This window comes from Poromitra crassiceps (assembly GCF_964638095.1).
Source record: "Poromitra crassiceps genome assembly, chromosome: 4".
Lineage (NCBI taxonomy): Eukaryota > Metazoa > Chordata > Actinopteri > Beryciformes > Melamphaidae > Poromitra > Poromitra crassiceps.
The window spans coordinates 30,032,677-30,059,784 of NC_139626.1; the positions used below are offsets into that span (position 1 = coordinate 30,032,677).

At 42.1% G+C, this 27,108-nt stretch overlaps 1 protein-coding gene across 1 annotated transcript in view; it reads right to left on the reverse strand.

Annotated features, from left to right (window-relative positions):
* Positions 1–8,075: 8,075 nt before the first annotated feature.
* The window catches only part of rhbdl1 (rhomboid, veinlet-like 1), a gene marked incomplete at both ends in the record, with an annotated part of 75,210 nt that continues 56,177 nt past the window's right edge, over positions 8,076–27,108 (reverse strand). Inside the window, 3 exons of the mRNA XM_083636267.1 lie at positions 8,076–8,347; positions 9,635–9,695; positions 17,316–17,416. Of these exons, the coding sequence (XP_083492393.1) occupies positions 8,076–8,347; positions 9,635–9,695; positions 17,316–17,416 (434 nt within the window). The remainder of the gene's footprint in view (positions 8,348–9,634; positions 9,696–17,315; positions 17,417–27,108) is intronic.

A 27,108-nucleotide genomic window follows, 5' to 3' on the forward strand; every position in this document is an offset into this window, starting at 1 on the left:
CAGTGTGTGAATGTACCTACTCATTACAAAGTGCTATATAAACATCAGTGTGTGAATGTACCTACTCATTACAAAGTGCCATCAGTGTGTGAATGTACCTACTCATTACAAAGTGCTATATAAACATCAGTGTGTGAATGTACCTACTCATTACAAAGTGCTATATAAACATCAGTGTGTGAATGTACCTACTCATTACAAAGTGCCATCAGTGTGTGAATGTACCTACTCATTACAAAGTGCTATATAAACATATAAACATCAGTGTGTGAATGTACCTACTCATTACAAAGTGCCATCAGTGTGAATGTACCTACTCATTACAAAGTGCTATATAAACGCAGGCCATTTACCATTACTCACTGGGTGGATCTTCAAAATGTTGTGTAAAAGGCTCTGACACATTTTCAAGATCAGTTAGCTCAATGTCTGAATGAACTATGGATCTCATATGATCTCATATACAATATGGGGTTCACGATTCAATACAAACATGATACGATGTAATAACTAGAAGCTCAACAACAAGGGACTGCCGAGTTACTTCTATTTCTGAGACACAAATCTAGGTAGCATTGGCTCCCTAGAATGTATATTTGAACATGTCATCACAAAGTGCAGATATACAGTCATTCCAATGGAGAGCTTGTGATACTGTATTGGTCAGGCCTTCTCATTTGTGATTACTACAGCAGAACAAAATGTTGCTAATATTGTGATTCATTTTTCTGGCCCACATTTTGCGACATAAATTCACATAATATAAATATATTGAATTTCAGTCTATGGTCCCATCCCAAGTGGAAGTTCAGCCTCACATAGAGTTGCCGCGCTTGTCTGTGCACACTTGATAAGCATGGACTGCAAGGCCTGACAGTTATTCTTCTTTTTTTCCCCTCTACTCCAAATACACAGGCTGCCTGATGATGATGTCAACCGTAAACAGTTTTGTAGGTATTCATTTACAGTTATTGAGTTGATTTAAGTTGTGGACCAGTTATGTCATTTGCACATGAATGACATCACTGGTCCATAACTTAATAACTGTCAAACTAAATGAATAACTGCAAAACTGTTCTGATATACTGCTGATTTTGTAATGATACAAAGCTGGTTGAAAATCAGCTGTGTTCCTTAAAAGAGACTAAGAAGCAGTGGGACCATGGATGTTGCCACAGTATTCTTTATTTATATTGTTCCTAAATTAAAGCAAGTACAATGAACAGTACAAAATAAAACAAAAATATATATATACAATATAAAATGGTTCCGTTCAGAACATTTAAAAAGTACAATAGATCGTGAAATAATTAATGAGGACTTTGATATAAATTACCCATATTTATGTAAATTTAGGTTTCCTTTAGTTTCTTCATGACCAAGAGAAAAATAGCATCTGCTCTTTTTTTTTGTAAACGCTTTATTGGCACAACCTCTGGTCTGGTTTTAGAGATCGAACCTCATAAGCTTGGCACCATTTTATCAATGCAAGTAAGCAGCTCATGAAAACTACCACAGCAGCACAGATGTGACTTCATACTAAACCATAGGAGGGGAAACAACTCTCATTTTAAGAGGTCACTTATGATATTTTCACGACCGAGAATGGTCCAGGCAGTATTTGTGAACATGAAACCAGAAAACCAATACGAGCGGTGCTATCAGTTACAAACTGGAAAGTGCCGCCTCATCTCCAGAAAGACATCCTGAATAGTGTCACAGTCTTCCGTTTACGTTTTCTTTTTCACCCATTTCTTCTCTGTGGAGCTTTACGTCAGTGCGCCTTCACCGACTGAGGGACAAACTCTTCTCTCTTGTTTCCAGCTATGGGAGACATTGATCAGTGTTCACAAAAAACTAAACTTCAGTTGCATTCCCCTTCAAAGTTTAATATTCTTAACATTTAAGTTGCAATATAATGGATAGTGGATAGATTGTAGAACTATGACAATCTTCAAGCGTTGGCCTTCATGGATGCGTGTTTTGGTTGGTGTTGTAGTCATCTGGGGAGCCTCAGGGATCCTTCACGGGGTCCCAGGAGTTTCACTTTGACATTATTTTACTGGCCAGTTAGCACACTGACGGAATCTATCAGACCCTCTTTTCTGTATTTTGAGGTTAGGTATCCATTTCTAGACCTACAGTACCCTGCTTTGTGCCTGTACAGTCCTGCATTGAGAGTTACCCATCATTTAAGTAGCAACACACACTAAGAGAAGGCAACCTGGCCTGCTTGTTGGCAAGCAGCAATTCAGAGCAGCTACTGGATATATAAACAACTTGAGTTGATGGAGAAATTAAGCGTGCGCTGTATCAGCTTCTTTCCTTGACTGATGCTACGGATGATGATGCGGAATATACTGTACAGCAAAGCAGCCCTCTTGCCCATTGCTTAGTTTTGGGTTTATATAACAAGGCATTGGGCATAATGGATTGGCATAAGGAGGTAATACCTAAAAAAGCATCAAATAATGTTTATGGCAGTAGAACATATGGCACACACGACATGTCAGTTAACCACGTTACAATAAGTGCAAAAAAGCCCACCAATGACGAAATACAGCAACTGGGAATAAGAAACGGTAGTCAGAGAAATCTTGAGTATGCTGCTATAAAGTTATGTTGCATTTTTGAATCAGACAAGTACTGGATGAAGTAATGAAAGTCTACGCAAAGTTGGCACGAACCGAGCGTATCTTAATACTGACCCCCCTGATGAACACAGACATGCTGACTCCATTTTACTGACCCCTCTGATGAACACAGACATGTGCGTTCCTTTATCGCAAAAGAACTGGGATGTGGAGGCTAAATGACGTCACATCCGTTTTTTTTAGCATTCCATTTGCAGAAAAGTTGAGCTGGGAAGTTCACTGTTCACGGGTCAGATCCACTCACTAGCCAGGCTAGCCATTGTTAGCAATAACAGTTGATAACAAGGCATTTCGTGGCATTTTGCGCATACAAACACTGCAGCCTCATGTCCACACAGAGAGAAGTAGGCCGTGCTGTGTGTACAGCTGATTTAATGAGACACAAACAAGACAGAAGTGCTAAATAGCATTTATACGATTATAACTACTGTTGTTGCGCGGATCAGCCATCTTGGATTTTTTACGTCGGGGCTGCTGCCTGAGGCTCCTACGAGTTTGGAATGGGAAATACTAGTGACGTCACGTCCCAGCTCATGAACTTTGAACCGGTAAGATTACCAGTTCCCAGTTATAAAGGAATGCACGAGCAGACTCCCCGCCCAGCGAGGGGAGGTTGCGGATGACCCCAAAGTGATGGATCACGTTATGCTCGGCTGCCCCTATTCATCACATGCGATCCCCTCACCATCCCCTTCCTTAGATTGTTGAAAACGAATATGTCACTCAAACACAGCAATTAAATCAACATCACGCAACCTGTCAGATCCACTTATTAAAGGAAGATGTCAGGTTTACTGTCGAGCTTTGGGGCCTCTGCTGTATCCGTGCCGCCCACAGCCATGTATCATCCTGACATTGGGGGTGTTGTGATATGAAGGCACACACGCAGCTACTTTACAGCCCCGGCCCGCCACCGTTTTATTACGAGGGCCGCTCCCTCCACTGCCGCTCTCCCTCCACTGCCGCTCTCCCTCCATCGCTCACGAGCCTCTTATGTTGGCACAACTGTCACACACACACGTCAGGTCAGGCAGAGGATGACAACCTTACCTCCACTCCCTTCAGCAGAGCCGCTGTCTGAGCGCAGGAGAGGCGGGTTCGATGCGGCCTTTTAAAGGCGCGATGTCGGCGCTGTGTTTGGCTCAGGCTCAGGCCAAGCTAATTTGGCTAACACACATGACAACACCTAATAAACTACGCCTGCGAGCTGTTCCCCACCTGCTTAATTAAGATACATGCATCTCTCATATTCTCTTCCGTTGACAATGGTATGGTATGTTTCACACAGCATGGTTGCAGGGTGTCCACCCGCTATCCCGACCACCCGCAGTGCCGACAGCCCGCAATGCCAACGTTAGGTTTAGGCGTGGGGGGTGGGAGAGGTTAGGTTTAGACGTGGGGGGTGGGAGACATTAGGGTTAGGGTCTGGGGGAGGTTAGGTTTAGGCATGGGGGGTGGGAGAGGTTAGGTTTAGGGTCTGGGGGAGGTTAGGTTTAGGCGTGGGTGGTGGGAGAGGTTAGGTTTAGGGTTAGGGTCTGGGGGAGGTTAGGTTTAGGCGTGGGTGGTGGGAGAGGTTAGGGTTAGGGTCTGCGGGAGGTTAGGTTTAGGCATGGGGAGTGGGAGAGGTTAGGTTTAGGCATGGGGGCTGGGAGAGGTTAGCTCCAGCCGGTCCCCCGACATGCTGCACACCGCTTCGCTCAGCTGGTTCTGCTTGTGGGCTATCGGCATTGCGGACTGTCGGCACTGCGGTCTGTCGGCACATAGACGCGGCACCGGTTGCGGAGGGAGAGATTTGCATGAATAAACAATTTAGCGCTTATCGTACTGATTTGAGGGTAACTAGGCTGGGGGCATTGAGCTTTGAGTTAGGAGAAGTGGAACGAGTTTCATTTTTTGAGGTCAAGGGGCAATGTGAATTTGTATGCCTTTGAGTTCAGTTCTGGTGTATTATTTAGTGTTTCCCCTACCATTCTACAGGCCTGGCAGGCCTGCCAATGACGCTCCCGCCAGGCCAGAAGAGGAAATCAAAACAAAAAAATATTATAATTTTTTTTCCTGCTCTCCCAAAAGATTCAATAAACGTTTATGGCATATTATTACAATACAACAATACTAGTGTTGACAGTAATAGAAGATGCCAAATCATTCAAAACAATAAGCATTTTGTGGCGCTGTTCCAAAACGTGTCAACGTGTGTCGTTGCCTGGGAAACACACATAATACAACTGTTCGCATCGTGTCCCATAGTATGATGATACTTGGGATGCCATTGCGAACATACGCGGTAGATGCGAACAGGTTAGCTAAAAGTTTAGCGTCGCCAGCGAGGACCCCCACCGTTGCGGCCGGGGGGTACGTTTTGAAATCCTCCAGGCCTGAAAAATGTTGTAGGGGAAACACTGGTATTGTATGAAACATCCATGTGCGGGATATCTCCACATTCATTTGACAAAAAAAACAGCCATTTACTAGCCCTTTTTACAACCCACATTAGTCCCCTATGAATCTTTAGTTAAAGAGGCACGTTAACCTCCTCTCAGGCACCCTCTCTATTCATTATAAGCTAACAGGGTAAGTATGCATTATTCATCAACATGTATATATATATATATATATATATATATATAGTGATATCCCAAGCGATAATGTTCCATAGTATACACACACGTTTCCATCATGAATCCATTAATACCCTACACTGGCTTTTTTTTTTTTTTTTTTTTAGTTGTTAATTTCTTCAAATGGCTTATTCTGACTATTTCATGCAGATTCCCATTTACACATGGAGTCTTCTGTTACTAATCGCATTTTACGTGGAAGCCAGTGCTGAGGACTGTATTTATGACCAACTGTCAAGATTGGCAAATGCATCAAAAAAAAAAAAAAAGCTCAAGCACCCAGTGGACATTTAAATGAATTATTGATTGAAAGCGTGGGGGGGAAAAGAAGGAACATTGCATGAGTAAATGTAATTGCCTCGCCTCAGCTTTCCAAAAGCTTGAATCAGTCTAGAGTAGACCTAATAAGAACCAGTCTGGAGTAGACCTAATAAGAATCAGTCTAGAGTAGACATAATATATGGCGGGAGCCTCTATCAATAATTGGTTATTTGCAGAAAAGAGCTGCAGTGAGGCCTCCACACACCGGAGGAGAACATTCGAAGTCTGGCATTTGTGCAAATTAACTGTGACAACTGACAATGAACGGCGAACAAGTTGTAAAAATGAGTGTAGCTACATGAAAATATCCCATATCTCATACTTGGAGAAACGGTCCAGAGTTTCACAGGCATGTTACTACTTGCACAGTTTGTCGTCTTCCACCTCGCGCCTCATTTGTTGAATTCGTCACAATGCAGATATCATTTTCAACCTCTGATCACACAAACAATACAACATAAAAACGTGAACTGAAGCTCACCAGCAATCAGTCAAATGGGTTTCAACCGACTAACACCTTTTATTTCTCCTTGGCTTTTGCCCCTCTGTAAAGTAGTTCTTTCTATGGCTTATTCTGTAAAGCACTGAAGATGTAGAAAGTCAAGCGAACTTCAGTCATTGGTGCCCGTCTAAGAAACCGGATGGGGGGATGAGGGGGGGTTGCCTAACAGAATCTTTTTCAAGAGGATCAAAGCCGTACAGTAGGAGTTATCAGAAGAACAACAATCATAGCATTATTAAGTTTGCACCATTTGAAACGTTTCTTTTTTCCCCTTAAATGAGGAAGAAATACAAATAAATATACTCTTAGTTATGAACATACAATATACACATCCACTATCAAATGAAAAACGGGGACATAACACTTGTTTTGTTTTTTTGATAGGTACATTCCTTTACAAAAGTATACAGTCCCTAAGAATGACAAACTGAGGTATAGACTGGGCCTGACAGAAACCCCAATGCCCTCTGGGACACGCAGGTCAGAGAGGTCAGAGACATCCGCGCCCTCCCCAGTTCAGTCTGTTAGAGCGAGAACAGGCCAGTACATATGTATGTATGTTTCTGTGTGTGTGTGTGTGTGTGTGTGTAGGTGTGTGTGTGTAGGTGTGTGTGTGTGTGTGCGCGCACGTCTGAGTGTGTCTGCGTGCGCGTGCATGTGTGTGTGTGCGCATGGGATGACATATTTTACATGGCGCTTTAGCCAGGTGGTGGTTAGCATAATGACACAGTAACATGGCGGCGCTCACTCGGCCGAGGAAATGATCACTTCAGTTCTCATTTTCTTACAAACGTCTCCCAACGTATCTTCTCTCCAACACTCACTTTTCCCATCTGCGTGTCTTGTGTGTGTTCTATGTATTCTTGCCACTATCTGTTTCCACAGTGTAGGTGTCATGCTATGCACATAGTCTATAAAACAGATGCCTTCTTCTTTTTAAAGACCCCATGAAGCGAAAATGACAGTGACGTTCCAAATCATGAGCTACTTTGAGGAGATGATAGAAGCCAAAAGAGAAGAAAAAATCCACCAAAATGCCAGAAACTTTGCATTCAAAAACAGCCCAATATAATTGTCCTCCATTCTGCCTGTAAATGCTGTGGAAAGGTTTCTCTTAACCCACCTAGCATTCTGACTGACGTCTCTTATTGAGCTGGAGGTGCTACAGGTTCTGTTCATTCATCTTTAACTCCCATTAGCATGCCAGCAATTTTCGAAAAAGCGACAATGATCCCAATAAAACAAAAAAACGAAAAAAAAACGCGAGTACAATGATATTTCATCACTGCTTCAATGTTTATTATTTTATTTTATTTGAGAGAAATTCCACCCCGCAGCTCTGCTCGGTGGCGCAGTGAGAAGGGAGACTGTGTTTTATCATTCCTCCCATCATTCCTGCCCACATTTCATTTTTTCCCCCAGAGGCACGTGTCATGTAACCTGACTCGGCCAGATGGGGGCGGTATTGTATTGTTGTGAAAACAACACCGCCCCCATCTGGCCGAGTCAGGTTACGTGTGGTGAACTGTGCTCCGATTTTCTTTTCTTGGGGTCTTTAAATGTGTGAAGGAGAGAAGTGACTAATGAAAACACCTTTGGGCTTTCAGACCCGCTCTGAAGATAAAGAGCACATTGGCAAAATGCTCACTGGACGCTTAGAGCTGGTAAGGTGGATGAGAGCTCAACATATATAAAAAGATATAATGCTCCTCGAAATGTATCTGAGGAGCTTTCACCTGTACTTGTTGCTACTGTAATCCCCCTTTAATAAAAGAGACATATTTCTTGGATTTGCAAAGTATCCGTAAAAAAGGATTCTTGGTCGACTTTAGTTTTGAGTGAATTGATATCAGTTGGGTCTAACTCGAGAGGAAATGGGTAAGGTAACTATGGTCGAGGAGGGAACGCTTTGTCGGGGACGGGGCTGGAGTCAATGTGTATGAGTGGGAGGGCCGAGAGGGGGGGGGGGGGGGGCCTTCATCAGGGGGGAGGCGGGATCTGCACGCCCAGCAGCTCGTACGCAAAGATGTTCCAGAAGATGGCGAAGAGGAGGAAGGTGATAAAGGAGAAGACGATGACCCACCAGGAGCACTGCTTCTGCAGGCTCTCCTCGTAGCTGCGCAGGATGAGCAGCCCCATGCTGATACCCACCACGGCCCCCGAGAGGTGCGCCATGAAGCTGGGCTGGGGGCCCGAGGAGGGCAGAGGCGGAGAGAAGCGCAGCCACACCGCACGGCCCACCTCCGAACTCACTGTGACGGATGGGACAGAGAAGAGCAATGAGATCAGTGTCTACTCGACTGTCCTGTATTTGACTTTTGTTGTACCTGCAAAAGTTACACCTGAGAATCACATAGGCCTACTTGGGCTTGTACTTTTAATGCTACTTAGACTTGTTCAATATGTATAATGTACTTAGGCTTACTTATATTTTCAATGATGCAAGAAGTACTTTAATAAATCTTGAAAATATCCAAAAAGAGTTAATACTTGCTGTAGTGTTTGTTTTTTTACAAAGTTTGGCTCTGCAGGCAACGATGGGTCACAGGAGGATTCAAATGGATCCTCGAATTATTCTATAGAAATGCTATCAAAATATATTGGCTGTTATCCTGCCCCTGCTTTCCCAAGTCCCTGCAAAGTATGGAGGGCTGCACTAGTGCCTCCTCTGGTCGGTCGGGGCGACTGGCCGACCAGCGAGCCCAGTTCCCAACTGGTGGGAATAGCGTGATCCACTGGTAGGACGTGCCACGTCCTACCGCGGTGAAGCTCCCCGTCGGGTGAAAAGAAGCGGCTGGCAACTGCGCATGTGTCGGAGGAAGAAGCATGGTGGTGCTACTGTAGTCTCGGCTCTCCCCAGATCGGCAGAGGATGGAGCAGCGACCGGGGCAGCCAATAGGGCAGCATGGGGATAAATTGGCGAAGTATAATTAAGGAGAAAATTGGGGGAAATCAGAAAAAATCTTTTTTCAAGTATGGGGGGTGAATAAATCACTGTTAGTTTAAAAACAGGACATGTTAGTTTAGCTCACAAAATCCTTTTGTCTCACAAGGATCTTTTCATTTTGAAAATGTTTATTCCCTTCAGGACTAATATGATATTCCAGCAGAGCTTGGCTGTACTCTCACTGTGGGGCTGTGGCACGGGACAGATGGACGGAACATATTGCTCAGTAGTGTGCTCAGTGGTGCTCGTGTGGTGATAAAGGACATGTCATGTAGCATGACTCAAATGCTTTGGAGACAATGCTTAAATGCAGTCCATCAATGCTGCATGTATATAATCAGCACAGCCAATGCTCACTCCAAGCCAACGACAATGATCACATAAGTGCCACATCTCATGCTCGCTTATAAGAGGCTTTTAAACTTCCCTCAGATGATAAACACTCGACAGGTAAGTTGAGCTGTGAGCAGGTGTGCAGACAATTAAAAAGAAAAATACGCTCAAGGTGGAAGGAAGCACACACTCGTGAACTAAACGCAGAGTTAAGGATGAAACAAACAGTAACAGCGGGAACAGAACGCGGAGAACTCACTGCAAACCAGCGCCAGGATCATGCGGAGCAGCTTGTATGGACAGCGCATCCCGGCCCAGTTCTGCAACACAGGAAGAAAATGTCTTGTCAGCGCAAACAATCAATGGTAATACGGGTGTACTAACAGCGTGGTGAGAATCGCTTTGGTTCCTATTCTCTGGACATGTTTATTCTCTGGACATGTTTATTCTCTGGACATATTTAGACTGGACAGCAGGACAATCCATATCCACACGGGCAAGGCGGCAGCACCTATACCAGACACAGACATGATTATACACCTGGCTGCTCTTCACTTGGTGGTTCGGTAACACTTTATAATAACGTTCAGTCATAGGTCATTTATAAGCCTTTAGTTAATGATGAACTAATCACTTAGAAAACATGAATATACATTTATAGATAATTAATAAATGTTATGTTAACATATCACAAATGCATTGTAAGTCATCTATAAACTTTTAGTAAATGAAGTGTTCCTCACCCGTTATAAATTATGTGTAAATCATTTACAACTCATTTACAAGGCTTTCTGCATCCCCTAATCTAAAGTGTAAACCATTCATCACACATAAATGTGTTACATACAAGGGAGTAGCTCTGTCAAAATGGAAGCCAATGTGGAAGTGCACTTAAACCTGCATTCTTTGAAATGGCCTGCAGGGGGCGACCCATTGGTCTGTGGACTTCTGTTTTTTGATGCCTCATGTATGGCATTTTGGCCATTGCCATCTTGGATCTCGACACAAGTCCAGGGGTTTCCCACAGAGCACGGCTATTGGTCCGTGATCGGCGAGCTGTGTGATCAGTGGACAAGCAACCTGTCAATCAACATAGTCTGAAACTAGTGATTGAGACCATAAACACATTAAGAAGGTGCTTACTGAGGCCATACTTGAGGCTTCAAAACACAAGTCCACAAACCAATGTTTCGGCCCCTGCAGGCAAAGAGGACACTTCCGCATTGGCTTCAATTTTGACAAACAGAGCTACCCCCTTGTATGTAACACATTTATGTGTCATGAATGGTTTACACTTTAGATTAGGGGATGCAGAAAGCTTTGTAAATTAATTGTAAATTATTTACCCATCATTTACAACAGGTGAGGAACACAAGTTTAGAGATTACTTACAACACATTTGTATATGTTAACATAACATGTATTAACTCATTCTCTGCCAAGGACGTACCCGGATGTACTTTTAACAATGGCGTTCTGTGCCAAGGACGTACTCGGACGTACTTTCAGGTTTTGGTTGTTTACATTACATCAGACACTTTCCCAGCCTGTGACATTGTTTCAAGTCAAACTGATAAAAGGAACCCGCTAGTTTAGTATTTATAGTATAGTCACCCATTTAGCAGTAATCTATTTAGCAGTAGCTAGATGAAGAGAGGCGGTCGCCGCGGTGGCCGCAGCGCTGCTGGGCGTCCTCAAGGCCCACACTTGGATTCCCCTGGGCCCAGTTCCAGCACGCACCCCGGTCCACGCCAGCGGACAATCGAAGAGACCATGGGGCTTCGTCGTCCCGTGCCCCTGCCCAGGGTCCAGATGGAGCCTGTGGTCGAAACAGAGTCCGACCCAGAGTTCTCGGATGGCGACGATGGCGAGGAAGACGCCGGCGTTTATTTTGTTGTTGCTCCACGATGGAGCGCCAGGGCGACGAAGGCTCCCCTTCACAGCGTTCTGATCCGTCTGACACAGATGAATCGGAGGAGGAGGGAATGGGTGCCACTTCGAGAGAGCGATGACGATGGTAAGAAATAGCCTATTTTTTGTATCGCGTTTGAGATGAAATGATCACACACAGCCGTCTGTGTCACATAAACATTTCAAAGTTTACAGCACTAACGTAGCTATTGTGTGATCTTCTGTGCTAACGTTAGTTATGAGAGGTAACGTGACAGCAGGTAACGTTACAGCACTCGTTATTCCTGTGTGTGTGTGTGTGTGTGTGTGTGTGTGTGTGTGAGAGAGAGAGAGAGAGTGTGTCAGTGTGACCACATAAGGGTTCATTGGTTCCATTTGTTTATGCTTTTATCAAGCTAAGCTAAAAATCCACATGGCAACTGTAAAAGTAAATTATTTATTTGATTTTGTGCACATATTTATCATACTTTGATATTTTGTGTTTTCAGACTCTGAGTCGATGGAGGCGCAGTCCAGTCCTAGTCCCAGTCCTGTGTGTAGTCCTACACCACCTATTTCGGAAAGACCATGTCTCGAAATAGGTTCCAACTTATTCTGAGGTTCTTCCATTTCACTGACAATACTGTAGCAAGGAGGCTGCGGCCAAGCCTCATCTGTCAAGAAACCCCAGGGGCCAGACTCTCTCTCTCTCTCTCTCTCTCTCTGTAGCCACTCACTGGGCGGGATGGACCGACACAGCTCCCTCAAATACATTCTCTTATTTTTTATTTTTTATTTATTTATTTGGGAAAACAAATACTGTACAGTATATGTCTGATGTGTCACTGAGGCAAAAAATAAAAGGCTCAAAAGAGAGTTCTGCTTGAAACGGTGTCCTTCACTAAAAACCTCTTTTTCTCCTATTTCTCTTCCGAGGAGGGCATTTTTAGTGAAAACAAGCTAACTTCCACTGCTTGTAACTAAACAAGGAAACATGGTAGAGTTTCAGTTTTTTACAAGGGGTAAGAAGAGAGTCTCTGCTTTATTGTGAGATATGTTGTGTAATTTTATTCCTAGCACAGAATATTCTGTGGGTCCTGGAAGATCAGGAAATATGCTCAAAATCCTGGCACTGGGAGCACACAGACCGAAATGACCCTGGCAGTAAATGAGTTAATCATCTACAAATGTATATTCATGTTTTGTAAATGGTTAGTTCATCATTAACTAAAGGCTTATAAATTACTTATGACTGAACGTTATTATAAAGTGTTACCGGTGCTTCCAACCCACTGGCATTCTATTCATCAGGCTAAGATAACTTAACGCAGGAGGGGAGAATGGCCCAATAAATAGCCCCTGTGATTCTCCTGGGAATAAAAAGCAAAAAACAAAAAGGCATCTTGAGACTTAGAATAACACATTTATTCCCCCAGGATGAAGCATTGCACCAATCATCCCCCTCCTTAAAATTCCTGGCCCAAAGGTATATGATGAGAACGTCTTTTCCCCCCCTCCTCGCTCGCTACGGAGGAAGCGAAGGCGAATACCACGCCAGATGCAATACGCAGAAGAAGAATAGTCTAAATAAAACCTGCCGCGCCATATGTGTCCTATAACCGCGGAGTGGCAGGGCTCATGAAATAACAATATTATCACCAATAAATGGCGAGAGGCACGGAGGGGAAGAGGTCAACACGTGAACTTGGTGACGTGGTTTGCTGCGTTCAGATGGAGGGAAACTTGTTGGAAATAAAGGACAGACGATTCATTTTGCACGCTGCACATCTTGTTGCCATACCGCCGACACTGAAATGGAGAATTGTTGAAGGAAAGCGACACGTGTGAGAGGCGCTGAGGATTATCCAGAGGCTGTCAGACAAAGGGCTTTCCTCTATAAAAAACAACAACATATGAACGTGCCTGAGAGGATTCTGCTGTTCAGATTGTAATAGACGCACATACACGTGCATGCACACAAATTGGGGACAGTGAATGAAGACACTTTAGTTCGAGCACAACATGTAAGTCCTTACAAGAACTATAAAGAGAAGTGCCTGCAATGTTCAAACTTAAATTTCCGTTCTAAATCTTTATATTATGATGATGTGTATATACTGACAATTCAGCTGGAGCTAGGTGATTTCTAAAGGCTGAATTATGCTCACCCTGCCGTGAAGGGCGCGGGGGTGGAGCGAGGGGCGGGCGCGTCAAATTACGTAAATTTGTTGGGCGTGGTTATTCGCTAGCTCCAGCGGCCGCTCGCGTTGTGCCTGACTTTTTTTCTAACAGCGCGAGCTTCTCTCCAAACATGGCCGCATTCAAACCATTGAACCCTGAACACTGAGCTGTGTTTTCGCCACATTTCTTGACCCATGTGGTAGGCTATAAACTTAGATTTGCAACTGTTCGTTTTTAGTCATTTCACCAAGTAAATGTGTTGTGTTGAGAGCATTATTGAGAGAGATTAAAAGCAGCACAGAGTAGTAGGCTATCAGGGCTGAGTAGTAAAAACGGCTTTCAGTAAAAACAAGTTTGGTGAGTCCTTCATGTGCTGATGTGCGGTCGTTTGAGAGTGAAAGCGCACTCAGTACTGCACAGCGTTTCATTGCGACTTTTCACGGGCTGTTTTCACCATTGTACAATGCACACAATACATGCTGATCACTTTCTGAGTATAATGGCATCACCCCCAGCGCGAGGTCTGCACGGTGACTCACGGAGACTCGCGGGGCCCCACCCCCACGGAGCTTTGCTCGAGCATAAGAGCACCTTAAGGAGTCACGCAAACAGTTGCCTTTTAAACGTAACCGAACATGAATGTTTCTTTTCAGCAAAACGGATGATGAAGCTAGATGGCGGATGGGTGCTCGGGTGTGACTGGGCAAGAAGGTTTTCCTTCATACCGCCAAAAACAAACGAGATGCTCCAAAACAGATCGTGTCATATATGATGTCTATGATCATTTAAACTCCCAGAAATATATGCCTATATCAGGAATAAAAGCATGGGAGGGATATATCTGAATTGGGACTGAGACTGGAATGTAAGTTGGGATCATGTTACTGGTGCTTCGAAAAACCCAAAGCATCAGTACATATATATATTTGAAGTGATGTCATAGAGCATATCTAACGCCGAGAATTAGACATCAATACGACTCTGCTCAGTTAATAGTAGACACCAGCTGATTTAATTTAAAGTCGCTCATCGTCTTCACTATTCTAAGCATAAGTTGCATAAGCTCTATCCTTATGTCTCACCACTGTGTGACAGGTGTCAGAGGACACGCTGTCTCATGCCTTCTGGTTCTGCCCTTCACTGACAGGATTCTGGGCCAAAATATTTGATTATGACTCTAAGGCCGTGGCCACACTGATCTGTCAGAAAATGGACAGAACGGATAGACAGATAGATTTTTGTCCGTACAGCAGGTGGCGGTAAGCACCTTGAAGGTGTCAGCGACCCGCCTAGAAACCGAGAGAAGAAGAAAGCTGGCTCTGTGTGCCACGTTACTTATGTGGCAATAAAATGCCACTGAATGACCAGATTGATGTAATGGTCGACCAGTTCGATTCATGCCGTTTCCATGAAGCCCACCAGCTTTGCTATCTGTTGGCTAGTTGTTGATATTTATAACGTTAAAATAACATTACGTTATATTGATGCGGACAACCCACTCAACCATTTCCGCTCTGAGAACGCCTCCTCGACTCTGATTGGCTAAACGGACAGTGACTATCCGACCATCCGTCCATCCGATACGTGCATCCAGAAAAAGTTCAGCCCTCTTGAACTTTCTGTCCATTAAACGTATGCAAATGTGCTGGATACGTACGCTTCATCAGTGCTCCACGGACAGACGGACAGCTGTGTTGAAAATGAATGGAAGTGAACAGGTGAAACCCTTCGCTGTCAGGTGAAAAGAAGCGGCTGGCGACTGCACATGTATCGGAGGAAGCATGTGCTCGTCTATAACTCTCCCCAGATTGGCAGAGGGGGTGGAGCACCGACCGGGACATCAGGGGGAATTGGCCAAGTACAATTGTGGAGAAAATGGGAGAAAAATTCTTTAAAAAAACTAAAACCAAAACCAAAAAACCCCCCCGGCTAAATAAGGATGCTATGTCTGTGGGGGTATTATTATCTGGGAGGGGAGGGGAGCGGGGGGTAGAGAGATAGTTGGGTTAAACAATTGTATTGTCTGTAACTTGACGGCGTTGCAATAAAAAATCAGTGATTTAAAAAAAAAGACAATCCACCAGAGCACAACTAAGATTATGCCTTTAAAGGCTCTCCCAACAACAAACCGGCACCAGGCCTCATAAACATAGACATAAACATAGATCATAAACTGTCTGTTATTAGCACAAACTATACAGTCAATGGCACAGAGCAAAGCTACAGACTGTTGCTCTGGGCTTGTCAATTTTGTCCACTTTGACTATTTCTGTTGGCCTCCCCATTGCCCACACAGTGAAGGCCTGTATTAGATTAGATTCATCAGATAGAACACTGCCTTGAGTCTTATGACAGAATGGGTAAGACATTTCACATACTGTACAACCCTCCCGACACCCCCCGCCCCACACACACACACAACAAATATCTCACGCAGCAGGCACTTAACCTATGCTAATGAAATGCTAATTTACTTTGTCAGTAGAGATTATGACAGCAGGGCAAAAATGCGATGGTTTTGCAATATCAAATATTGCTCCGTGCAGTATGCTACTCATCAACACACAAATGAGAGCTTCTACATTCAGGTGACAAGTGGAGACGAGGTCGTCTGGCCTCTGGATTATTCCATGGCACTCCTCCAAACACTGCCTGTTAGCGGGCAATTAAAAGTACTTATCTCATCATATCGATGTGAACCTACTGTAGCGGGGGGGAAAGACTTCGCAAAGCGTCCAACTCACACCCGCTGCAGACACCCAAGGGCAAACTAAAAATGAAATTAAAATTAAATAAAACCACACTAAACACAACAGAAAATCTCAGCTCAGGATGTTGTGAAGGAGGGTGGAGAACTCTCTCCCTCTCTCCGGCTCCTGACATTTCATCTCTATAGAGAGGCAAAGTGGAACGTCACTTCCTGCTTCAGCACTGTACCAGAGATTTTCATCCTCCATTTATTTTCCCATAGACATTTCATAAAATGCTTATAAAATAGTTGTACTTCGTCGAACCAAACGATTCAGCTAACGCTATAATCGGGAGAGAACATAGAACATTTCACTCGGACCAAAACTTCAAAAAACAACATCGGAAAAATATTTTGTTTAAACGCGCATTTGTTTTATGTTTTGATCCCAGTGAAATGTTATGCAATCTCTCCTGTTTCTAAAGATATCTGTACCGTTTGGTTTGAACCAGTAAAACTATTTTTATACGCATTTTACGAAATGTGTATAGGAAAATAAATGGCGGATGAAAATCTCTGGTACAGTGCTGCTGAAGCAGAAGTAGGGGGTCACTTTGCCTCTCTATTGATGCTGTTTTTGGGGCGTAAGGGGACATTCACACCAAAAGCGTTTTTTTCAGTCAGAATGCTATGAAAATCATGTTGAGATTGCTTCCATTGTGCACAAAACACAGCGCACGGAAGGTTTTTTTTGCGCTCCGTTTGTTTTCCCCTGTAGTCGCGTGCAGTACAGATCAGAACACAACGACCACAAGGACGGTAGCCAGCTGGTTTTGTCTGTTTGATGTTGTTCACCGTCAACATGAAAGCCAGATTATTGCCAATTCTGGCAGCAGCCGAGGTTGAAAATCCCTCGGGAGGAGAAAAGGTAGGAGGAGTGAAAAAGACTTTTCCTCTAATGTTCAACTTTTTTCAGCTTTAAAACGCCCACAGTGCTCCTCCAACAACAACAGAAAAAACAACAGCGCTGAAACGCCAGGTGCGTTCATTAAAAGAGGAGCACGTCTAGCGCGTCCTTACATAGAGAATGACTTGCAGAAAGACGCTGGCAGCTCCAAAAACGCTTTTGGTCTGACTGTCCCCTAACAATGGAGGTGGTGATGATGATGATGGTAGTTACCATGACGACGTTGGCCAGATGCGCCGAGCACAGAGCGTAGACCCCCCCGGAGCCCCCCACCACCGGAGCGCGCATGTCGGTGATGGATACTGTCAGGGAGCCTGCAGGGAGAGGAGAGACAAGAGGGAGAGGAGAGCACACAATGCAGAGGGAGGGGGGGGGGTGGTGGTGGTGGGGGGGGGAGGGAGAGGGAGCGAGGGATTTTTGAGCAGAGGGGAGAACAAAAGGAGGAGAGCGTTGGATTACTCATCACACAGCAGCCTGCAAGTCACCTTCCTCCCAGCATTTTCCAAAACACACCCTATCTGCACAGAACTGTGCTACATCAACTGACCTTCACACACCCTGGAATACACCATGACACACAGGCAGAGACACAAACATCCTCACATACTCACTCTAGGGGCTGGGCGATACGGACCAAAATTCATATCTCTGTATTTTTAGGCTGGATGGGGAAACAAAATATATATCTCAGTATTTTCCCCCGAAATGGGCTAAGTAAAGTTCTAATTCAAAGCCACATGTGAGATGTCACAAGCACCTTTTTAATCAAATGACTACAAAGACTACTTGACCAAATACCTTGATATCGACAATATTGTAGGAGTGACTATTGGTGCTTTCACAAAATATTTATACAATGAGATTTTTGATAAATAATCACCAGCAATGTGGATATAACGACTAAGTGCGTAAAGGGAAATAATAGAAACAGCCAGAACAGTCTGATAACTTCAGAAAATGATATCACTTTACTGTAATGCAGCCTTTAAAAGCAGGAAAAGACAAGACTTATGCTATATTCACGATATTACCAAACCATATCCAAAATCGGTAACACTTTACTTGAGGGTGCATATATGACGACTGATGTGACACTGTCATAACCATGACATGACACCTGTCATGAACATGAAGGAGGCATTATGAATGTCTATGACTGTTGTCATTAAGTGCCATTCATTAAATGATGTCATTGTTAATGCAAAAGTTGACATCGTTTGAGACATCTTCGTTATGACAACTTGACATGAACTAAGACATCTAATGAAAAGTTCAAATTGTACCACTGTAGTTGAGGTCAAGGAAAACACTCATGACACAGTTATAAACTCATTTGACAGTTTAAGGACAGGTGATGACATCTTAATAAAATGTTCAAATTGTAGGTTATGTTGTCTTGGTTTTGTCAAGTTGTCATAATGAGGACATTGAGAGGTTGTGTTGTCCTGGTTAATGTCAAGTTGTCATAGCGAGGACATTGAGAGGTTGTGTTGTCCTGGTTAATGTCAAGTTGTCATAACGAGGACATTGAGAGGTTGTGTTGTCCTGGTTAATGTCAAGTTGTCATAACGAGGACATTGAGAGGTTGTGTTGTCCTGGTTAATGTCAAGTTGTCATAACGAGGACATTGAGAGGTTGTGTTGTCCTGGTTAATGTCAAGTTGTCATAACGAGGACATTGAGAGGTTGTGTTGTCCTGGTTAATGTCAAGTTGTCATAACGAGGACATTGAGAGGTTGTGTTGTCCTGGTTAATGTCAAGTTGTCATAACGAGGACATTGAGAGGTTGTGTTGTCCTGGTTAATGTCAAGTTGTCATAACGAGGACATTGAGAGGTTGTGTTGTCCTGGTTAATGTCAAGTTGTCATAACGAAGACATCTCAAACAATGTCAACATTGCATTAACAATGACATAATTTACCGAATGACACTTAATGACAACAGTTGTAAAAAAATCCATAACGCCTCCTTCATGTTCATGACAGGTGTCATTTGAGGATGAAGAAAGTGTCGCACACTCATGACAGGTGTCATGTCATGGTTATGACAAAGACAGTGTCATGTCAGTCGTCATATGCACCCTCAAGTAAAGTGTTACCCCAAAATCTAAGACAATATATCTAGTCTCATACAGTATCTTGAGATATATATATATATATATATATAGTCCAGCCCTAACTCACTATCTCTTCTCACACACACACTGCTCCACATTGTGCACATAGACATTATTAAACTCTATGTAAACCTCCTAAAATTGAGGCTGACTCATTAGATTACAAGTATTCAAGAACTGAGAAGGGACATCATTTAATTGGATTTTCCTTCAGCATTTACCTTATTCTATAAAGAAAAAGTCCATCTTGAAATGATCTCTGGTAAAGGAAAGGCAGAGACAACACGGTACAACCCTCGGTCAAGAGGATCACTTCCTATTCACCCTCGGGAGAGAAATGCCTTGCCTTATATTCATGAGAACCGTCCAATCAGGGAAATGTATGGTGTGGAGAGGAGCCAAATGCGCTGTTTAAAAATGTATTTGTAAAATGAATGGTATAGCGGGGGTGGTGCTGGCAGTGACAAAGGAAGGGATGAACAGTGATTGTGTCCGTTTACATTTTGACTGGATGCCATACTGGAGTTTGCCAACAAGTTCAGATGGACTGAACCCTTCTCTTGCTCCCCCATCCTCGCCCCATATTCTCACCCCCTCTCTCTAATATCTAATATTGTTCAATCCCATTTATTGCTAGTGCTTAGCTAGACTTAGCTAGACATATTTTCTGTAAAGCCCTCTGAGACATGCTTGTGAAATTAGGGCTATACAAATCAACTTGACTTGACTGTTGGGGGGGGGGGGGGGGGATTCCACCCTAAGTTACTCTGTCACTGTTAGATATCATCAATATTTGATATCCAGGAGTTATTTACTTTATGGTGTAACCACTTTCCCAAAACCTGATTTGTCAATATCTACTTCAGTTGGTCAGTTGAAGAAAACGGCCCAGAAATGCAAGGTACATTGCCAACAGCTGTTAGTGTTTTAGGGTGGATTTTCCCTTCTTGAATTAAGTTAAAGGATGGCTTTACCGATTATCAACCCACTTTGTATATAATATATTATCTCTGTAATATAAGCACATGGGCAGTGTTTACCTTCTCTCTCGGTTTACCTCATGGAGAAAAATCCTCCCTTCTCTGCCTGCAGAAACTCCACCCCCGCCAGCTGCAAGTCATTAAGGCTTGTTAAGGCTCTCCATGCGATTCTCCTCCTGGATGTGCGCATACTTAAAAAAATAAAATAAACAATAACAGCCGCCCTCGGAGCCGATTCCACATCTCGAGCAGAACTTCCGCAGTTCTGTTGTGACGCGTTTTGACGTAAAACGCGTCACAACGGAGTAATTTGCCAGAGGAGGAAATGGGAGCTCGTGAGGAAAACCATGAGGAAAACAGAGAGAGAAGATAAACACTGCCCATGTGGTTATATTACAGAGATTATTAATGATACAAAGTGGGTTGATTATGGGTAAATATAAAAAGTAGAGCGTGCACATCCACTCAAAATGCAGGTGCAGGACAAAAGCAATGAAACATATAAAAAGAAATAGAGTCCGCACACTGCTCGACTTGCTCCCAGTTGATTTATTTTTAATGTTTCGATCAACAAGGACCTTCTTCAGAAATGATTGATTATGGGTAAAGCCTTCCTTTAACCACACCTGACACTGCAGTCCCAATGTAAAAGGGTTAAAGTGACTCTGAAGTAGGACAGAATCCCAAGCTGGAGAAATGACAGCAGCAGTCGCTTGTGAGGATAACGTCAGCCGCTGTTAATTATGCAAATTAGCTGATAAGGGAAGCGGAGATGGCTGATTAAACAAAACCGACTCTTTTTAATCACAGTTGGGGTTAGGTGGAGTTGTGATCTCAGATGTATAATGCGTGTTGTAACAGGGTGGAGTTGTGATCTCAGATGTATAATGTGTGTTCTAACAGGGTGGAGTTGTGATCTCAGATGTATAATGCGTGTTTTAACAGGGTGGAGTTGTGATCTCAGATGTATAATGCGTGTTCTAACAGGGTGGAGTTGTGATCTCAGATGTATAATGCGTGTTCTAACAGGGTGGAGTTGTGATCTCAGATGTATAATCCATGTTCTAACAGGGTGGAGTTGTGATCTCAGATGTATAATGAGTGTTGTAACATTCATATTCTGTGTGTGTAGATGTATAATGCGTGTTGTAACATTCATATTCTGTGTGTGTAGAATATGTATAATGCGTGTTGTAACATTCATATTCTGTGTGTGTAGAATATGTATAATGTGTGTTGTAACATTCATATTCTGTGTGTGTAGATGTATAATGTGTGTTGTAACATTCATATTCTGTGTGTGTAGAATATGTATAATGCGTGTTGTAACATTCATATTCTGTGTGTGTAGATGTATAATGAGTGTTGTAACATTCATATTCTGTGTGTGTAGATGTATAATGTGTGTTGTAACATTCATATTCTGTGTGTGTAGAATATGTATAATGCGTGTTGTAACATTCATATTCTGTGTGTGTAGAATATGTATAATGCGTGTTGTAACATTCATATTCTGTGTGTGTAGATGTATAATGTGTGTTGTAACATTCATATTCTGTGTGTGTAGATGTATAATGCGTGTTGTAACATTCATATTCTGTGTGTGTAGAATATGTATAATGCGTGTTGTAACATTCATATTCTGTGTGTAGATGTATAATGTGTGTTGTAACATTCATATTCTGTGTGTGTAGAATATGTATAATGCGTGTTGTAACATTCATATTCTGTGTGTGTAGAATATGTATAATGCGTGTTGTAACATTCATATTCTGTGTGTGTAGAATATGTATAATGCGTGTTGTAACATTCATATTCTGTGTGTAGATGTATAATGCGTGTTGTAACATTCATATTCTGTGTGTGTAGAATATGTATAATGCGTGTTGTAACATTCATATTCTGTGTGTGTAGAATATGTATAATGCGTGTTGTAACATTCATATTCTGTGTGTGTAGAATATGTATAATGCGTGTTGTAACATTCATATTCTGTGTGTGTAGAATATGTATAATGCGTGTTGTAACATTCATATTCTGTGTGTGTAGAATATGTATAATGCGTGTTGTAACATTCATATTCTGTGTGTGTAGAATATGTATAATGCGTGTTGTAACATTCATATTCTGTGTGTGTAGAATATGTATAATGCGTGTTGTAACATTCATATTCTGTGTGTGTAGAATATGTATAATGTGTGTTGTAACATTCATATTCTGTGTGTGTAGAATATGTATAATGCGTGTTGTAACATTCATATTCTGTGTGTGTAGAATATGTATAATGCGTGTTGTAACATTCATATTCTGTGTGTGTAGAATATGTATAATGCGTGTTGTAACATTCATATTCTGTGTGTAGATGTATAATGCGTGTTGTAACATTCATATTCTGTGTGTGTAGATGTATAATGCGTGTTGTAACATTCATATTCTGTGTGTAGATGTATAATGCGTGTTGTAACATTCATATTCTGTGTGTGTAGAATATGTATAATGCGTGTTGTAACATTCATATTCTGTGTGTGTAGAATATGTATAATGCGTGTTGTAGCATTCATATTCTGTGTGTGTAGAATATGTATAATGCGTGTTGTAACATTCATATTCTGTGTGTGTAGAATATGTATAATGCGTGTTGTAACATTCATATTCTGTGTGTGTAGAATATGTATAATGCGTGTTGTAACATTCATATTCTGTGTGTGTAGAATATGTATAATGCATGTTGTAACATTCATATTCTGTGTGTGTAGAATATGTATAATGCGTGTTGTAACATTCATATTCTGTGTGTGTAGAATATGTATAATGCGTGTTGTAACATTCATATTCTGTGTGTGTAGAATATGTATAATGTGTGTTGTAACATTCATATTCTGTGTGTGTAGAATATGTATAATGCGTGTTGTAACATTCATATTCTGTGTGTGTAGAATATGTATAATGCGTGTTGTAACATTCATATTCTGTGTGTGTAGAATATGTATAATGCGTGTTGTAACATTCATATTCTGTGTGTGTAGAATATGTATAATGCGTGTTGTAACATTCATATTCTGTGTGTGTAGAATATGTATAATGCGTGTTGTAACATTCATATTCTGTGTGTGTAGAATATGTATAATGCGTGTTGTAACATTCATATTCTGTGTGTGTAGAATATGTATAATGCGTGTTGTAACATTCATATTCTGTGTGTGTAGAATATGTATAATGAGTGTTGTAACATTCATATTCTGTGTGTAGATGTATAATGTGTGTTGTAACATTCATATTCTGTGTGTGTAGATGTATAATGCGTGTTGTAACATTCATATTCTGTGTGTGTAGATGTATAATGCGTGTTGTAACATTCATATTCTGTGTGTGTAGAATATGTATAATGCGTGTTGTAACATTCATATTCTGTGTGTGTAGAATATGTATAATGCGTGTTGTAACATTCATATTCTGTGTGTGTAGAATATGTATAATGCGTGTTGTAACATTCATATTCTGTGTGTGTAGAATATGTATAATGCGTGTTGTAACATTCATATTCTGTGTGTGTAGAATATGTATAATGCGTGTTGTAACATTCATATTCTGTGTGTGTAGAATATGTATAATGCGTGTTGTAACATTCATATTCTGTGTGTGTAGAATATGTATAATGCGTGTTGTAACATTCATATTCTGTGTGTGTAGAATATGTATAATGAGTGTTGTAACATTCATATTCTGTGTGTGTAGAATATGTATAATGCGTGTTGTAACATTCATATTCTGTGTGTGTAGAATATGTATAATGCGTGTTGTAACATTCATATTCTGTGTGTGTAGAATATGTATAATGCGTGTTGTAACATTCATATTCTGTGTGTGTAGATGTATAATGAGTGTTGTAACATTCATATTCTGTGTGTGTAGATGTATAATGTGTGTTGTAACATTCATATTCTGTGTGTGTAGATGTATAATGTGTGTTGTAACATTCATATTCTGTGTGTGTAGATGTATAATGCGTGTTGTAACATTCATATTCTGTGTGTGTAGATGTATAATGTGTGTTGTAACATTCATATTCTGTGTGTGTAGATGTATAATGTGTGTTGTAACATTCATATTCTGTGTGTGTAGATGTATAATGTGTGTTGTAACATTCATATTCTGTGTGTGTAGATGTATAATGTGTGTTGTAACATTCATATTCTGTGTGTGTAGATGTATAATGTGTGTTGTAACATTCATATTCTGTGTGTGTAGATGTATAATGCGTGTTGTAACATTCATATTCTGTGTGTGTAGATGTATAATGCGTGTTGTAACAGAGTGGAGTTGTGATCTCAGATGTACGAGTGTTGTGACATTCATATTCTCTGTGTCGTGGGACTGCAGAGAGTAAACAGCATCTTAAAGATCGCCTCGTCAGCCTGTGGTGGCAGTGATGATCATGGGGTGACAGATGGTAATCAGAGCGTGTTCCTGAGTCATTTATCTCTCCTTGCCCCGACACTTATGCATCTATTTTACATGGATTTATGAGGCATATGAAGGTTGATGAAGTGGATACTGCAGCTGAAGATTTGTGAAGATGCACAGTGCCCCATTTTTAGAGGTTCCAAGAAATCACAATTGCACACTGTAGCTACAGTGATATGTGATCTGATCTCAGATAGTGTAGCATATGTGATCTCTGATAGTGTATTATGTGATCTCTGATAGTGTAGCATATGTGATCTGTGATAGTGTAGCATATGTGATCTGTGATAGTGTAGCATAATGTGATCTCTGATAGTGTAGCATATGTGATCTGTGATAGTGTAGCATATGTGATCTCTGATAGTGTAGCATAATGTGATCTCTGATAGTGTAGCATAATGTGATCTCTGATAGTGTAGCATAATGTGATCTCTGATAGTGTAGCATATGTGGTCTCTGATAGTAAAGGGGACATTGAATTGGTGCAACTTTAGCACAAACAACTCTCTGAGTTTCTCTTTATTTCATCTAGAGATTTAAATGTTTTCTTGCAATAGGCTCTGTGTTTGACAGTAGGCCACACCTCCCACCTCCGGTCATCTTCTCTAAATATTTTTTTCGTGATTTTTTATCCCATTTTCATCCCCCATTAGTGCTAATTTTAATTTATTTATCCTGGTTGCTGCTCCACCCTCTGCTGGGGGGAGAGCCGAAACTGGTTCCATGCTTCCTCCGAGACATGGGTAGTAGCCAGCCGCTTCTTTTCACCTGACAGGGGAAGCTTCACCAGTAGGACATAGCACGTGGGAGGATCACGCTATTCCAATGAGTTCCCCTCCCTCCAAACAGGCGCCCCTAACGACCAGAGGAAGCAACCACCTCCGGTCTTCTATGCTAGTATATTAATGCTAGTCATATCGTAGCTTAAACACACACACACACACACACACACACACCCTAAACGGCATTATTTTCTTGCCTATTTTATTCCAATTTGTGTGTCAAGGGTTAATTACACTATGCCATGAGCTCAAAACATCTTCATGACATCAAGATTGTCAATGTAACGTCACTGAAGATCTCCGAAATGTATTGAACTCATGGCATAACATAATTGGAATACTGTACAATAGATAAAAAATAATGTAGTTTAGTTTAGGCCATTTTTAGGTACGATATAACTAGCAGCAATGTCGTTCTCAAATTGGGGTCTAGAAGGTCCCCAGCAAAAAGGGGGATAATTTATTTTAATTAATCATTTTAATTTAATTTTATAATTCCATCTATCCAAGTAACACAATGACAGAATGTATGACTGTTTTGGTCATGGGTTTCTGTACACACTATTTACAGCGACACACAGGGAAGAGGGAGCGGAAGCCGCTCTGATTGACATGGTCGGAGCCAATGACCGAGCTTGCAGGACACTATTTATCAGTGCCCAGGATCGTGCCCTATTACGTGCCCTATTTATCGGCGGCAGGGCACTATTTACAGCGACACACAGGGAAGAGGGAGCGGAAGCCGCTCTGATTGACATGGTCGGAGCCAATGACCGAGCTTGTAATAAGCCGGGAGCGGACATCCGGCTGCCACCGAATGGGAGGCAGGAGCTCAAATGGGAGAGCAGAGTAGAGCAGGGGAGGGTTCATCCCAGTTATGGAGACCTGCGGCGCCAGACTCCTCGGACGGAAGGGAGAGGAGGCTGGCCAGTGAGACTACATTGTAACAGGCAGAAACATTCCTATTTCAGATTGTCAGTAAGAAAAGGCTACAAAGAGCTCCACAGGAATTTGCGCCGTGGTTCTCAACCTTTTTCAAATCAAGGATTCCTAAACTGACACGAATTAGACAATGGACCGCCAATTGCAAGGTCCCCCACCCTGCTAAGATTTTTGCTTTTAGATGTTTTATTACAGAAAGTGTATGAACCCATGAGCAAAATAGTCATACATTCTGTCATTGTGTTACCTATGGATGGAATTCTAGTGGAAATAAATGATTCCCCATTTTACTGGGGACCACCTGGGAGGACCTCAAGGACCACAGGGGGTGGGCGTCCAGGTAGTGTAGTGGCAAAGTCCCTGCCTACCAATGCGAGGGGCACAGGTTCGCATCCTCGCGTTACCTCCGGCTTGGTCGGGCGTCCATACAGGCACGAATTTCCCCCCGGGGACAAATAAAGTATAACTAACTAACTAATCTATGTGTGAGTGAAAATTGATTGATTGATTGGTTGCTGTTCAATGTTGATATATGGTTCTCTCAATGAACGCTCCTCAAGTGAACTATTTGGAATGACTCAGCAATTTTGCATGTTTCATTTCCCACGAGAGGAGCATCTATGGAGAGATAACATTGTCTTGTGTCTTTTGAGAAGACATTCTCCTAAGTGGGCAGAGCTGTTTTGGCTCGGCGCACATTACTTTGAGATTTGTGCAGTATGC